Genomic DNA, 17,353 nt, shown 5'->3' with positions numbered 1-17,353 from the left:
TGACTTTTGATGGTCCTTTTCAGGACAAACATACTTTATGTCCAAGAAAGAATGCATGGCGCTGTACTGTGAAACCACTACACTCTTCTTCGCCATGGATAACACACAATGTTCTCATTATAGTGGGCTCATCAGTACTGTAAATAAATTAACTAGACTAAATTTAATGCACTGTTATAAAAAGTATGTATTCACTATTCAATGTTTTCTCATTATATTTGCTGAATTAAGCAAAATCAATTGATCAAGAAATCTGCATTACCATGGTTTCAAACAACAGATTCAAAACCACCTTTATTAATTTTGGCCATTGAGCCATATCGTTCCTGATATAATTCAGGAGGGGTCTGTGGAAAATGTGTATTATACTGATATAGTTTCAAACCGGTTAATAAATCAACCTGACTTTTAACAAAATTGGATTTTGCAATTTAAAGATGAAAGTTTAAATAGAAGGTGTTTTTAAAGGTTACTGAAATAACGCAAGCCTGATGGTCAGATAATAGTCTAAATTGGCTTCATTTCTCAGCTGATGGCAACACTACTGATGTAATCTGGGATTGAGTTATTTTTTTTTTTTACTACTGGGAGGCTTGCAATAGTATGGAATTCAATTTTGACATTCATACCACTCTTGTGGACATTGATCATTGAGATATACATCTACACAAGATCATTGCAGATTAGACAGTTCAACATTCTTTTTTTTTCGGAAATGGGATCATTGCAAATGGATTAGGTTGTGCCGGGCTTTATAGAGCTAAAGCTTGTAATGCCGATTAAAGTTCCCTTTTTTTCTGTTTCAAACTAAATCATTTAGCCCTATACTGATTATAGCTCTGGCTCAGTTTAAACTTTTCACTGCACAATATTCATATTATTATTATTATTTATTGGTATATACAGTATGCACATAAAAATTGACCAGCAGAACATGCTGAAAGGGTCGATTTATAAAAATTCATGAAATACAATATAACAAAGCAAATGATCAAAATTACAGTATTATATATCAAAACTTAGATCCAATTAAAGGATATATCTCATTAATAGGAGATAGAGGAAGAGATAAATAAGCAAAGGGCTTCGAAGAGGGAGAGAGAGGAAGGGAGAGAGAGAGAAATGAGAGTAATGGAAAGAAAGAGAGGGAGAGAGGGGGTATGATCTCCAAATAGAAAGAGAAAATTGAGTGAGGTAGAGAGAAAACAGAAAGTGGTGAAGAAATATGTTGATAATGAGTGTGAAGGTCATAATGTTCCACATAACACATCCTCACCCCCCCCCCCCCCGATCAGGATCAAATTGCTACATGATTGCAGTTTGTCCCAACAGGCCTAATTAAATATCCGTTGTGATTTTATTATTTTAAATGAGTTATGGAATATTCATAATTTTGTATTTGATAGGCTTCTTGATTTGTTGAAAGCAGAAGGAAAGCTTTTAGAAGGTCTCCATCAGCTTGGTGTACAGGTAATACTTTGAATGATTTTTTACTCTCTGTTCAGGCTAGGTAAATTACTTTCATTTGTCTTTCTCTGTTCCTGTTTATTACTACATTATATTAATGCATCTGTCCAAAAACTGTGTTTGCATGGATGATATGACATCAAGTGACATGTTTAAATGGATGTATTTATGATATTACAGGAACATTTACTTTGAACGGGTCTTTTTATTTTCTTTTATATCAAACCACTTCACAAGTATTGAATGGGTGTGGAACATGCAGCTTTCTCACATTGAATTTTTGAATTCATAAGTATGCAAGTGCTCAAAAAAGCCGCTTTTAAAGAAAAAAATATAAATAATGAACGTAACTGGGAGAAGGCATAAGAAAAAACTAGATCTATTCCAGTCAGTCCGCAAGCCCTGAAAAAGTAGCTTCTTTTATCCAAGTGATATTCATGACAAGAGGGTTTTTGCATAGTTAATGAGCTTGGTGCGAACCAAAACACCTCTTTTTATTCGGCCATTGCTGCTCTAAATATTGACCAAATTTCATGTTTTTGGTATCTTTGTAAAGAAGAAGAATCATTCTTTTAGGTCATGTGTTTGGATTTTTTAAAGAATGTTGTAATATAGGAAAAACTTTTGATCTAAAACATGAAACAAAATATTTTTTTTCATGCAACAAAAGTTGTTGTTTTCACACTTAATTTCTGTTTAGGCACAAATGATTTTTTAATCATGATTAAGCTGAAGATCTAAGCTTTAATATGATATATTTTTTATAAGAAGATGTATTTTAGATAGGTCAGCAGCCAGCTTTTCATAGACCAAGTACATTTTGCAGCTCAAAAACAAGAATACTGCACTCTGATTGGTCATAGACCACACACCCACGCAAATTCCAATGTTCCCCACACTGGGCCTCTGCAAGGTCACACTCACCATGTGGTAATCTCTTCAAATTACCCGCGCCTGTTTGTTTTGAAAATAGTATTCAGCCAATCAGAACTCTGGATTTTATGTTACTCAGAAATTTCAGAAATCTCGTCTTGCATCTTGATGGATATAACTGGCTGCTGACCCATCTAAAAGATGCCACATATCAAGAGTGACATTGTAAGAAAGTATAGAGTTTGAGCTTTCTGATGATATAAATAATGTTGGTGCCTAAAACACAAAATGTTACACAATTTGCAAGTGAAAACAGAGGAAGAAAATTCTGTTTGATGCATCTTTTCAGGTAAAAAATTCACTTATTTATCAAAATATTTCATTCAAAAGAAATGACCAATATAAAAGGGTAACATTTACTCTTGCCCATGGTACAAAAATAATCAATATTACTCAAGGAGAAAGTGGTTAAATTCTTTGAGAAAGAAAGTCTCACAATTCACAAGATTTTGCAGGGACATGAATTCAGCCACGAAAGGACTTGAATAAATCTTGCTCATTTGCTCATTAACACAGTGGCTTGCGGACTGACTGATTCTCCTAGCACAGCAGTGATATTTTAAATATTTTGGATGGAGGTGTACTTGTTCTGTTTGGAATTTAATCATTTCCTCATTTTCTCTTTTCAGGGTAATAGCCTGACAGATGTTATGAAAACCAAGATAGAGTCATTGCAAGACAGTTATGCTGTAGACATCAGAGATAATGCAGTCATTGTGAGTATCATACATACATGTAAACAGGCATGGCAAAACAACTGCACTGTGTGATTTTCAGTTGAAGAATATTAAGAGTGATTCTGGTCAGAATGGTCAAATTTCAGTTTTTATCGTTTTTTGAAAGAGTACTTTTTTGTATGCTCATGAAAAAATGGATGAATTGAATAAACTCAGGGTTTTTATTTGGACCCATATTTTGTCCCTTTTTCTTATGCTACAATTTGTTCTTCCTTAAAACCAACGTATTCTCTTTTATCATGAACAGGATGTATTAGTTTGGTGACTTTGAAGCTAATTTCATGAGATGAAACCAAATTAATATAACACCTCAAATAAAAATAAATGAAATGAATTGAAATGAAATGAAATAAAATTTGAAATTGAAATGAAAATAAGTGAATGAAATTTAGTGCATTACTTTTTTCACGGTACATGACTGATATGGAAAGTGATAACAAGTACACAGCTTGGGCGTCTCGTATTTAAGAATACCTTTGACCTACATCAAAATTGAAACTTGAAATGAAATGAAAATGAATGTAAGATATGAAATGAAAATAAATAGAAATGAATTGAAATTGGAACTGAAATTGAAATTTGAATAAAAAGAAATGAAAGTGAATGTAAGATATGAAATGAAAAGAAATGAAATGATACTATGAAAGTAACGTTGTTCATTACTTTCTTGACAGTACATCAATGATCTTGAGAGTGATACGAAGTACAAAGCATGGCCGTCTCATATCCAGGAATACCTCCGACCGACATTCCCAGGAATGCTCAGACATGTTGCCAAGAATGTCTTCCATATTGTAAGTCTTCCTAAATATTTCAGCTTTTACTACTTGCGATGGTATACAAATAGCGAATAGGCATGAGTGCGATGGTGAGAGACTTCGCATGAGGTGAAAGAAAGATGCTCTATTCAACGAGGCGTTAGCCGAGATGAATAGAGCGTCTCTTTCTTTCACCGAATGCGAAATCTAGCACCATTGCACGAATAAGAATATTCGCTATTTGTGTTGTACAAAGCCTCAGAAGTTAGGGAAAATATGAAAAAACCAAGAGTTTTTTCCTGTAGTAATCTATGAAAAGGAAGCAAAAATACTGAAAGCGAAAAGCAAAATCCCACAAGCGCACATGACCTTGGGCAGCATTGCGCATTTAGCCAGCAAGCTTATACGCGTATTGCATCTTCATTTTTACTGAGCGCAATTAATTAAATCGTATTGTGACGTCACCTCCTAAAGCCGTGCAATGGTACATTTTGGATGGTACGTCTTGTGTTCAACGGTACGAATGTTTGACATTCAGCCTCCCATTTGCTCGCGTACAACAAGCTAAGTAGGCGTTGTACAATAACTACCATTGCTCATCAGTCAGTCAGAATCATGAAGTACAGGAAAGTTTTATGTGACAGACCCATGATTAAAGATGCTTAAATTGGGAAGGGGTTATGTGGTCAAATTGTAACATGTGCAGCTCTTGAAAACTTTCATTACTCTTGTGGATTCTCACACATCTTTTTCAGGATACACAGTTACAAAACTGGACAATGAGCTAATTGCATGAAAAATAGTGATTGTTTGCCAGCTTTTTATACGCTCGTCCTAGATGGGATGTATTATGGTATCACGCTCGATGTCCGTCTCTGTCTGTCCATCCATCCGTTAACTTTTCCTTGTAAACGCGATACATTAAACTTCAGTTTAGAGGGATGCTCCATGCTGAAAATAATATGATTTAAACAGATAAAGAAAAATCAGACAAACAAAGCACTGAAAATTTGATCAAAATCGGACAATGAATAAAAAAGTTATGGCATTTTAAAGATTTGCATTATTCTGGTGAATCTCGGCATGTCTTCATGAATATTCAATGAGCAAATTGATGATGTCATATCCCCACTTGTTTTGTAATTTTATTATATGAAATTAGGTTTATTTAAATTTTTTTCTACCGAGAACTGAACAAATTGGATTGACAACTAATTAAATGCAGAAGATATTCATTGCTGCAACTTATTTTAATATAAAGTAGACACAGTATTCACACATGTATGAAAAAATGAAACAATTATGATTTCATGTAATAACATAAGAAAAGGGAAAGTGGGGATGTGACATCATCAGCCCACCTAATGAATATTCATGATGACATGGATGTAACCATTCTCACAAAATATTGCTAAACCTTACAATTCAATAACTTCGTTATAATTTGTTATCTGATTTTGATTAAATGTTCAGCATTTTGCTCTCACTGTGAATTTTACTTATATTTATTTAGATATAAATATTCTTAGCCCGGAGTAACCCTTTAACGAAACTTAGGCTCATAATTTGGTGTGTATGATACTTGCATGGATCCCAGGAAGCCTATCGATTTTGAGGTCAAAAGTCATGGTTACAGTGACATGATTTCATCTTACCCTTCTAAGTCCTTGTAAACGCAATAACTCCAATTTAACTTAACCTAGGCTCATATAATTTGGTGAGTATGATACTAGCATGGATCCCAGGAATTTTATTGATTTTGAGGTCAAAAGATCAAAGGTCAAGTCGCCACCTTCCACTTTTCTTGCTCTACCAATCACTCAATTTTCTGCGTTACAGGTGGGCGTTTTATATGCTTGCCTCAGCGACACTCTTGTTCTTAAAAAGTGGTCAAAGTGGTTATGTGGCCAAATTCGTAATGGGTGCAGCGCTCGCCATGTTTAATAACTGTCTCGTGCACCATTGGGACCAAATTTGCTGCACATGAATATCTGGTTGAAAAGGTTAGCAATGGACTGAATGCATAAAGATAGTGATTTTGACAAGTGTTTATGTGATTGAGCTAAAAATAAGTGGCAAAAAGGATGGTAGAAAATTTGTGATGACTGAGAAATTGACAATTTGATAAGCATACATGTAACATTCCAGCCAGATGTCAGATTTTGTTTTACAAGCCATAATAGTAATAGACTGTCACACGTGTGCTTATCTGTGTTGGTGATCAGTGTGGCAATTTTTAGCTTAGCTTTAATAATAATAAAATAGGATTTGTACAATGCACATATCAACCTTATAAGGTGCTCAATGCGCTCCTATATTAACTGGCTATTAAAGCTAGTCTTCCGATTCTGGTGCTCACAGCTTTCTTAGGAATTACTTCCTGCTGGTACCCATTTACCTCACCTGGCTCGAGTGCAGCACAATGTGGGTAAATTTCTTGCTGAAGGAAAACACGCTATGGCTAGGATTTGAATCCATGTCCCCCAGATTGAAAGACGAGAGTCTTAACCTCTCGACCATGACATCCTCACATGATTTCACAGAATTAGGAAATGTAGATCTACCTTGGTGCAATGTTAAATGACGTTGATTTTAAATTGTTCCTGCAGCTACCGGTACTAAGCTTCAAAGATTTTGTTCTCTCCGACATAGACGCTCATCTTAGATCCAACCAGCCCTGACTCCATGCTCCTCCTCGACCAAACCGAGATGCTTTACCTCAGCGACGTTCCCTTAAGGTTTGGCTTCGTCTTTGTCGTCAACGATGATGACAACGTGTATGGAAGGGATGATGCCGGTGTTGCCATGGTGAGAGCGTTTAATTTTGCCCTGATGGAAGAGGATGGTGGGAAAGCCATGGATCTTATCACAAAGGTATCGTTACGAGTGTCCTTGCTTTTTTGGGGGGATGGCGTTAGTTGTAAAAACATTATGCTGAAATTATTCTAGGATGAGACTCCTGGGGCAGTTTCATAAAAGCGGTTCTTAAAGTTTGGCACGATTTTAAGCACAACTGGAACATGTTCTTGGGCGCCAATCAGCTCCATAGGATATATCCTGTTTTTTGTGGGGAGCAGTAAAATGTTAGTTTGAAATGATTCTAGGAGAGACACAACTTTTCGCACGATTGACTGTTGACCCTTTCTTCTGCTTGGTGATATATCACTTTGTAGGCTCTGGCTTAGCTTCTAAGTTGGTGTTGCGTGAAACTTGCAATTTGTTGGATTCACAAGACGGTGCGCCACCTATCAGTTGCAGCGGACAAGCCAACATTCGCAGTGCCTCATGGGAAAAAGGTTGACATCTTCTGCGCACACTAGTGCATGCATACGATTATGTTGCGCTGGTTGACACTGCTTGGCCAGCTTGCGTAAAATTATGCTGCTTACCAGGGTCTAGGAGATGGGAGGGAAATTTGCTGCATATTTCTTTGCGAAATTTAGACCCTTTATCGATGAATTCTTCCTCTGCTTTTGCCATATGGTTTCCATATTTGAAGCATCACAGTCACATTACAGTACACTAGCACTGTGCGTTGCCGACCATGAAGTTAGAAATTGGCCTGTCCACTGCAACCGATAGATGGCGCACCGTATTATGAATCCACCGAACTGATCAAAGTCAGTCTTAGGTGTCCAAATTAATGTAAAGTCCTGCATCTCATTCCAGATTTGCGTGTAATTGATAGTCTGTGTCTTGCATAAACAAGTATGAATTGATTTGCTTTAGTTAAAATTGATTGATCACTTGTAAATTTACAACTGAAATTTGCAGTTGATTGCAAATATTTTCCTGCAACACCCCTCTTTAAGTTGTACGTAACTTTCAATCAGTTTTATGAATCACCACCCTAGTATGTAGCCAAGTGTGAAGGTATTGTTAGAACCATTCTGTGCTTTTTAAACAGTCCAAACGCCCTCGGCTGTACCTCTATGGCGTTAAGCCCAGGGCACATCATACGATTTGTTGCAATCTGAATTTCAAAGGAATTATAACAACATTTGACATGAGCATTCCAACCAATAAAATCTAACGATCAGAGTTCAGAATAGTGGACTACTGAAATGGAAATTCAGTCTAGCTGAACCTCCCTGTAGGAAAAAAAATTCAATTCCAAATTGTAATGACGTCATTGACTGCAACTTCAAGTCGATTTTAACTTTATTTTGACCACAGGGCTTGTTGCAAAGCAAAATTATGATTTTATCTATCCTAATATTATGCCGAACCTCAAAATAACTTTGCTTCTTGGAACTTGCACATTTAATGCAAATGTGATTTATTAAAACATCATGTCGTATCACATCACATAGTGTGTGCTTGGCTTTGGAACTGTTGCAAGCGTACATCTACCTTTATATAAAAGCCCTCAATGATATGTGTGAATTATTTTGTACTATCTTATTTATTGTGTATTAGATCCATAGGGAGGCTGATGATGTGGTTCAGCCCGGTGACGTCATAACAGTGATAAAGCAGATGTTCCCTGGCGAGGATGTTGATGACATCATCGGCCCTGATACAGACTACGATGATCACAGACAGGTAAGAAAGCGGAAAAATGCAAGCGCCTCCATGGCTTCTAATTGCCAATATTCCTATTTCATTGTAGACAAAATATTTGAGAATGCATAAAAGCTGCTATGACAAGAGTGTCTTTTATAGAGGACTCCTGCTAGAAGTTATGTCACAGACTTTCTTCCAAGGTACCTTCCAATAATATTGATCTGGGGATAGGCTTTTTAGAATTAGTCCCCAAAAAAAGGAACTATGTGTAAATAAAGGGGAAAATGGTAGCATGTCTATGCAGCAAATTTATTATGAAAAATCATGACAAGATAAATACAGTATTGTTTTTCCCCAAGTCCGATGTTTGAGGACCACGCAAGTCTGGTCATGATAAGATATCAGCAGACCTGATTACATGTATGATGATCACAGACAGGTACATGTAAGAAACAAACACAGGGGATATATATGTATCAATACCAAAGTGTGTGCTACCAATATTAACTTATCATATTTAATCAATGTTGTAAGTTAATCGTTTTATCGATATATATTTTTATTTTCATTTGGTAACACAGGATGGCAAGGCATTCTTGAGAAAGACGGCTCTTCGTGATACGCCTCAAGTTCTAATGAATGGTGTGCCATTGTCCAGAGATGAGGTCAGTATGACAACTGTTCCTTTTTTCTTTCATATTTTTTTTTTTTGGGGGGGAGGGGATCGAATAAGCCATTCCTTTTTTGAGTGGAGCGTTGTGGCCCAGTGGATTAGTCTTCTGACTTTGAAACAGAGGACCGTAGATTCGAATCCCCGCAGTGGCGTAATTTCCTTCAGCAAGAAATTCATCCAAATTGTGCTGCACTCAATCCAGGTGAGGTGAACGGCAGACCTGCCAACCAGTACGTTTTAGCCGTATTTAGTACGTTTTTGCAACCAAAATACGGCAGTACGTTTTTTCTTTAAAAAATACGTTTTTTGTAAAAAAAAAAAAAAAAAAAAAAAAAAAAAAAAATCTTTTTTTTTTTTTTTTACAAAATCGTAATTTATTGAGAAAAATCATCTCTATATGTCTCTATTTCTTAAAACGTACACAAATATGGTTATTAGATCAATGTAATTTCAGGTAACTTGTTTTTTTTTTCAATCATTTTGTAAAAACCAGGCCGAGATATACACATTTTTTTTTTTTTTTTTCATCTGCAAGAGCAGTGCGCATTTTAGCTTGCATGCAGCTTGAGCGCCGTGATGGGCGAGTGCGCCAAGCATTTTATTATGAAATACACTTTTTTGGGGGAAAATACAGTTTTTTGTATCACAGAATACAGTTTTTCATTCCCAGAGGTTGGCAGGTCTGGAACGGGTACCCGGCAGGATGAATTCCTTGAATGCACTGAGCGCTGAAAGGCAGCTCGAGCTAAAGCTGGGGTAATAATAATTATAAACAATGCGCCTCAGAATAGATTATTTCGAGATAGATGGCACTATATAAATGCCTATTAATATCATTATTATTATTATATCTTTTTTTATATAAAATTCATTTGTTTCCTTAATTTGGCAAAGAACAAGGAATACCTTTTCTGTGTTTTTTTTCTGATCATGGAGTATGTGCCATACATGTATGTATTTTGCATAGTCTGCTTTCCATTGACAGAGCCGCACTGCCTATGGTTGGTTCGGGGCCTGCACTATCCTTTAAAGTAATCAGGTGCATTATCACTCTCGCCCCTTGCCATGTCTTCTTAGACAGTTACAGGCTGTCGATGTTACAGTGAGAGGAATTTTATTCAAAAAATCCTCTTTTTGTCAAAATAGTCTTTTCTTTCTAAGAATATATTTTTTTTGTTGGAGACTGTTGGTATCTCTGTTTATAATGCTATATGAAGCAACGCCTCTTTTAATAGGTACATGTAGCTTTGGATTTGCTACTTCTTTGACGCATTTGGCTTGCTTTCTTCTGTCATATCACATCCATTTTGGGGCCAAGATGCTTTAATATAATGATGCTCTGAATGTGGGTGCATAGATGGAAGCAATGCATAACAATTTTCTACAAATCACAAATCTATATATGGTAGACATGTCCCTTGTAAAAAGGTGTAAAAGTACTACAGTATTTTACTGCAGCAATCTATCCAGTTTACCAACCAAAATGGAGGTCTTTTCAATATTATTATTCTATGACATTATACCATTCAATGATAGTTTTATCGCCTGATACTTTATCTTTTGACATAATTTGTTGTATCCATGTTCATCTTGGCATCTATTAAGGGAGAACTTTGCCTTTCAACTTGCTGAATCAGTTTCTAGCTGTGTTCCAACCAAATGTATTTCATCCTATTTTTATAGCTTGATCCAGATGTATTTGAAGAAGCAGTTGTCACAAACATCTTACTGAATACAGCCGACTTTCAAAGAGCAGTTTACAGAGTGAGTATGATTCATTCTTCTGTCGGTCCTCTTATTTGGATATACGGCAGTGAATTTTTTGTGATTAGTGAAGATGATGCTTTGTCTTAGGCTGATTAACAAACTTTTTCAACCAGTCGAATGGTACAAGGTTCTGTTATGAGTTATTGAAGTGCTAAGCTTTTATTGGTTGAGAAAAGATTTTTCACAGAATACTGATGTTATAGATATTTTTTTCATTGAAAAGAAAGTTTATGAAGCAGATTTCGGAAGTATATTCTGATATTGTAAGTTATTTGTTTATGTTTTTCATTGTAACAGAACAAAGTTGGAGAGCACACAGATCTGCTGGAGTATGCGATGACCCAACCTAATGTGATGCCTCGTCTCAATCTCAAAATTCTTAAATCTGACAATCCCATCATTGACCTCACGGGGTCTCCAGGTCAGTACAGGTCATTAACACTATTGTTACAATCATTTTGTTTAATGAAAATATTTTAGTGGCTAGCTGTTGGAGTTAAAGTTAAATATATGAAATGCTCGATTTTGTTGATCAGTCATGCAAAGGGTCTTTGGTAGCGATTCGATAGCTAAGGTGGGGAATCTATGAAAACACATTTGTTTAATGAAATTATGGGAATTCAAGAATTATTATAGAGAAACAGACCTTTTTCATTCGGGTATATTACCATGCCTCCGTCCACCTTAGGTGTCTAGCAGAGGCATTATGTTTTCGGGTAGACCGTCCGTCTGTTTGTCTGCCTGTCCATCTTTCCATCTTCATTATCACGATAACTAAAGAACTGTTTGATATATAAACTTCAAACTTGGTCCACGAATTTGTATAGAAGTGATGTTCAAATAAGTTGTGTGGTCAGGAGGTCAAAGGTCACAGAGTTTGTTTACCTGAAAGTTTCTTGTCCTCGCGATATCTTAACCCTCAATCTCCCGGGGTATTTTTATTCTTGTCATTCCCCGGGGGGGGGGGGGGGGGGGGCATTATGGCCCCCCTTAAGATCTCAGCCGTGGATTGCTCGATCACAACGAAAATTTGCATGATGGTAGAGAATGACGTAATCTACGCAGTTGCAATGGTAAATTTCACTGAATTCATATATTTTTATTTTATATGAATTAATTATGCTAATTTATTCATGAAATCATACTTTTTGTGCTGATTCACTGAATAAAGCTCCTAGAATGCTATTTTTTGGTGAAAATATTCTTTATAGCATTCCTAACAATTGTGAATGAAAAAAATTCTGGTACCAAGACCGATTTCTTATGTATTTTATTTTTTTTTCAATTTCTTACATGTATGTATTTCTTTGTTTTTTTACTTTTTGTTTTTTTATTGTTTTTTCGATGGAAATCGTTCCAGACTTAATTCTGATCATAAATAAGGCAAAATTAATCAAGTTTAATCAGTAAAAGTAGAAATAATGATACATTTATGAATTTTGGCCAAATACACAATTTGCATTGGATTTGTACATGAAATCATGTTTATGAGCAATTGTGGGTCTGACATGCACTTACATAATGTTGCGTAATGTCGTAACCGCGTACCCGGGCGTCACAAATTTGGTCTCAAAATTTGCGCGAGACTTGAAAGTAAAAAGTCAGTGAGCGGCGAGGTCAAAAAATTTTGCGCAGCAGATATATCGCGAAAATTGTCGAGGGGGGGGGGGCCATAATGGCCCCCCCCCCGGGAGAATTAGGGTTAAGAAACGTTTAAGCATTCAACTTAAAACTTGGCTCATGTATGCCTATAGGAATGATGATATTATCAAATTTGGGGGTCATAAGGTCAAAGGTCTCAGATGTCATTACATACATTGAAATATCTTGTTAATGTGATAACTGGCAAACTGAGAGGTCAATTTAAAACTTGCTCGTGTAGGCATATGGGAGTGATGATGATGTTATTAGACTTTGGGTCACATTTTCTCAGGTCAACGGTCACAGACATCACTTATCTGAAAATAATATAACATTCTTGTGACAACTGAAGAATCACTTGGCAGAGTTGTTGTATGTATGAATATTTAATATTTGATAATTTGTCTATTGTATTTGTATTTTTAGAATGTAATTATGATATTTTATTTTTCCCTGGAACTGTATGCACTGTATGTGCACATGAAGAATCATTTGAGAGTTTAACTTCAATCTTGGCAGAGTTGTTATGTATGCATATTTAATATTTGATCATTTGTCTATTGTATTTGTAATGTAATTATGATATTTTATTTTTCCCTGGAACTGTATGCACTGTATCTTTTGTTTCTATACTGTATATTTAGGATATTTTCTCAAAGTTTTCTTGTCGCTTGAAAATGTTGATGATGAATTTTTTTTTTCTCAATCAGGTTCAGCTACCATTGATACTCCCTTAGACACCCATGGACTCTCTTCAAGTCAGTTGACAGGACTTCTAGCAGATTCAATCAAGTATCTTACAAAGAAAGGTACGTATAGTGTCTGAATGTGTCATATCATAGTCCAATTTTTATCAAAGAAAGTTACTCACATTGTGTGAATATGATGCTTACATCAAATAATGATAAACCTGCACATGGCAACCTTCCCTATTAAAGTTTGATACATGCCCAAGTTGAAGCAACTTGTTTGTACAGAATATGCAAAAAAAAATCTACCTCTTCTAAACCAGATTTCTCGTAAGTTGAAGAGATTTCTGTTCCATTTCAAAAGATATGAATTATGCAAAAGTTACCTGTAGATGACAAAGAAATGTATAGAGTATTCCTACGAGCAGACATATTGGATGGCAAGCAATTGAAAACCTGTGAATCATACTCTGATAGATCATAGTTTTGTGGTCTAATGCACAGGTTTGCCATTGTTATATCCTCCAATGTAACATCATCTGAAACTACTGTGGGTGCATCGTGGTCTAGTGGTTCTGACTCTCGCCAGAGGGTCGTGGGTTCGAATCCTAGCCATGGCATGTGTTCCTTCAGCAAGAAATTTATCCACACTGTGCTGCACTCGACCCAAGTGAGATGAAAGGGTACTCGGCAGGATTATTTCCTTGAATGCACTGAGCACCGGTGATGGTAGCTCAAGCTAAAGCCGGGGTAATAATAGCAGCGCTTTGTATCTTCAGGCAAAAAGCGCTTTATAAATCCAGCTATTATCATTATTATTATTATTGTTATTATTATTGTTATTATTATTTTTATCATTATTATTATTATTATTGTTATTATCATCATTATATTGTCTGATTTCATATTCAACTCTTGGAGAGCATGTTGATTTAGATTCTTGAATTGTACTTTTCATCTGTCTCCATCTCTCTCAATCTCTCTGTATCTCTCTCCACCTCTATCCATCTCTCTCCATCTTTCACCATTTCTCTTTATCTTTATCAATCTCTCCCCCTCTATCCCCATCTCTCACTGATCTCAGATGATGATGCAATAAGACCGGTATCCATGTGGGTTGTTTGTGATCTGGAGGCGGAGGAAGGCAGGCAGGTTGCGAGGGATACTCTTCAATATGTGGTGAGACATATCTTCTACCTAAAATTACTTCTGGGACCCCTTACACAAAATTTGATTTAATAACAAATTTGCAATAACATTTTAATCCTAATTTAATTGGGCTATTTCAGACCAGGATATGCCGGGGGGGGGGGTCAATTTGACCCCCTTTAGATCTAGGCTGGTGATTGCGCGATTGCCACAAAAAATTCCATGTGTGTAGAGCTGGATGTAAGACTGTAATAATTGTTTTGATTAATTAATTGTGCAAATAAGCGCACAAAATTTGCGGTACATATTTCAATTCTTTCAAGATAATTGGCTGGTGGTTAAACTCGACATTATGCATTTATTATTATAACACATCATAAAACCAGACCCAAGTTTTGAGCTTGAAATGTGAAAGACACTGTCTCAAAGCAAAATTGAAGCTTTCTCTGAGTGTATCTGAGAATCGTTATTACGCTTAGATTTCGGATTCTTGAAAAGAGAAAAACTACACTTTTATTCAGCTACACTTTTATTCAGAGTCACATGTACTGCACATACTATTACATGTATAGGACTATCCACGATTCCTTAAGACAAATATTTCAGATTCTCTTTGTCATGCTACATGTATGAATGTGAGAGGATTTGAAGAGCAATCCTTGAGATGGTTGATGTCAGTGTCCTCATCAATGTCCTTGCCAATGTCAGTGTACTTTTTCAATGTTCTTGTCCATGTCAATGTCCTTGCTAATGTGACAGATTTTTCAATTTCTTTTTTGTCTATTTCCTTGTCCATTTCCTTTGTTGACAATGTTGATCATCTTCTTTTGGTTACAGTTTACATTATACATATTTCATTATACCATGTGTCATTCATAAAGTGATAATGTATAGGTTTTATATATTTGGTGTGCAGAAAATATCAAACAACGTACGACTAGGGTTGGTCTACAATGCCCCACTTCCAAAGGACGATGCCGCAGCCTTTTGGCTTGTTAGGGCCATCCAAGCTGCTTTGGAGACACAGACGAGGAACTATGCCAAGAATTTCATCTTTAAGCTCCTCAAGGAAGAGAATTTCAAGAGCATTCAAGAAGGAACAAAAACACCCCAGGACTTTGAAGTCAATGTAAGGAATTAGGTGTGGTACTAAAGATGTGATGATGATGGTGATGACAGTGGTGGTGGTGATGATGATAATGGTATTGATTATGACCATGATGATGATGACCATGATGATAATGATGATGATGAAGATGTTGATTATGTATGGTTGTTTTGATGGTGATGGTGCTGCTGCTGCTGATTTTGGTAATGATGATATTGAAGATGATGATCGCAATGATGATGATGACGATCTTGATGCTAGTAATGGAGATGATAATGATGAAGATGATAATGAAGAAGAAGAAGATGATGATGATGATGTTGATGATGATGATGATGAAGATGATGATGAGGATGATGATGATAATGATGATGGTGATGATGATGATGAAGATGATGATGAAGATGATGGATAACGGTGACTATGATGATATTGATGATGATGATTGCGATGACGATGAAGTTGATGATGATGATGACGGTGAAGATCTTGAAATATCTTACATGCCTACTTGTTAATATGTCATTCTCTTTTGTCTATCTATCGTAATGAGACAGAAGTATTGGTTAAATGGAAAATCCTTTTATGCTCTTCCTTTGTAGGGCATGGATATGAAAGCCTTTACTGAAGCTTACAACAAACCTCGCAAGGCATTTCTAGAGAATCATAGGGCCTTTGCTTCCGACGTTCTAAGTCTGGGGCTAGGAGACAGAACCATCGTAGCAAATGGAAGGGTGAGGTCTTGCTATTCATTCATTTTTTTTTACCGATTCCATGACATTTGCTCTGGCGGCAATTGCTCCACTCTGTATAACACACACTATTCGAATAACCATCTTCAACCCTGGGTTTAACACTATACCCTACCCTAAACCCGACATAAAACCTTATTGCAACAATGACCTTAACCCAACATCTTAGATGAAATTAAGCCTTGTAGCAATTGTCGCAGGAGCTAATATTGCGTCACCTTTTACCAGCCACACAAGAACTACATATACCATTGAGTCGCCACTGAGGGTTCTCTGTAAATAGACAAATAGTAATTTGGTCTCAAAATATTTAGAAAATTTGGAAAGGGAATCTTCTCCTTCATGCTGTAAGAATTGAGTTGAATAAAAAATGAGATGCAAGAGTTTTCTTTGACACCAATTTTTTAAATTGAGATTGCACAGTGTGCACATCTCATGCTTGAGTGAACTGCGAACTTCAAACCGTGTTTTCTCCTTATTTCTTAAAGCTCTCGCAGGATTTTTTCTGCATTCAATCAAGTAGCTGTGAGAGTTATTGTTGAGGAATTTTGACAAGTTATATATCATTTTAAAAGCTTGGGATGTGTTCTTATTTCAAGCTTAATGAGAATCTCAAAATCAATTTTTTGCGACTTATTGAAGAATATATTCTCGAGCATGAGTATACCATTCTATAAATTATATATATTTTGCGTGCTCTGGCAAAAAGTGCTACATGCATATGAATCAAACTCATTATTTTTTTTACAGATATTTGGACCATTTTCGCCTGATGAGCCTATAGAAGTAGCTGATTTTGAGCTTATAGAAAAATTGATCATGAGTAATTCTGCTGCCAATGTGAAAAATAAGGTAAGATTTAAAATTTTGTCTGATTTTCACAGTTTTTTTTTCTGATACATATACCTGATTTTTTTTCTCCAGAAAGTAAAGACATAGACTCTTGCAATAGATTTAGCATTTGAATGTTAGTTAGAAACTGTGAATGATGAGTTACTTATAGCTATAAATTGTGCTATCATACTAAATGTAGATGTACACGTAAAGCCATATTTTATTTTATGCATAAATTGAAATAATTCATAGAGAGTAAAATAAAAAGATTTTGTGAAATTTAGAACATAATTTTCTACCATTATCCAAATGTTTTTTCATTGTGATCTGACTGATCTC

The 17,353-nt window shown here is 35.9% G+C and overlaps 1 protein-coding gene across 2 annotated transcripts in view; it reads left to right on the top strand.

Moving 5' to 3' along the window:
- Positions 1-17,353, top strand: part of LOC129279599 (UDP-glucose:glycoprotein glucosyltransferase 1-like) — a 59,932-nt gene that overhangs the window by 14,340 nt on the left and 28,239 nt on the right. For both annotated transcript variants that reach the window (XR_010296141.1, XM_064111522.1), the window contains exons 9-21: positions 1,407-1,470; positions 3,030-3,116; positions 3,812-3,931; positions 6,548-6,769; positions 8,315-8,440; positions 8,983-9,066; positions 10,758-10,838; positions 11,139-11,262; positions 13,193-13,291; positions 14,256-14,350; positions 15,237-15,449; positions 16,031-16,162; positions 16,931-17,032. Coding sequence is in view for 1 of the 2 variants with exons in the window: in XM_064111522.1 (XP_063967592.1) it covers positions 1,407-1,470; positions 3,030-3,116; positions 3,812-3,931; positions 6,548-6,769; positions 8,315-8,440; positions 8,983-9,066; positions 10,758-10,838; positions 11,139-11,262; positions 13,193-13,291; positions 14,256-14,350; positions 15,237-15,449; positions 16,031-16,162; positions 16,931-17,032 (1,549 nt within the window). In the remaining variant the exon portion in view is untranslated. The remainder of the gene's footprint in view (positions 1-1,406; positions 1,471-3,029; positions 3,117-3,811; positions 3,932-6,547; positions 6,770-8,314; positions 8,441-8,982; positions 9,067-10,757; positions 10,839-11,138; positions 11,263-13,192; positions 13,292-14,255; positions 14,351-15,236; positions 15,450-16,030; positions 16,163-16,930; positions 17,033-17,353) is intronic.

This window comes from Lytechinus pictus, chromosome 16, assembly GCF_037042905.1.
Source record: "Lytechinus pictus isolate F3 Inbred chromosome 16, Lp3.0, whole genome shotgun sequence".
Taxonomy (NCBI): Eukaryota; Metazoa; Echinodermata; class Echinoidea; order Temnopleuroida; family Toxopneustidae; genus Lytechinus; species Lytechinus pictus.
This window is presented reverse-complemented; position numbering and strand designations above follow the sequence as displayed.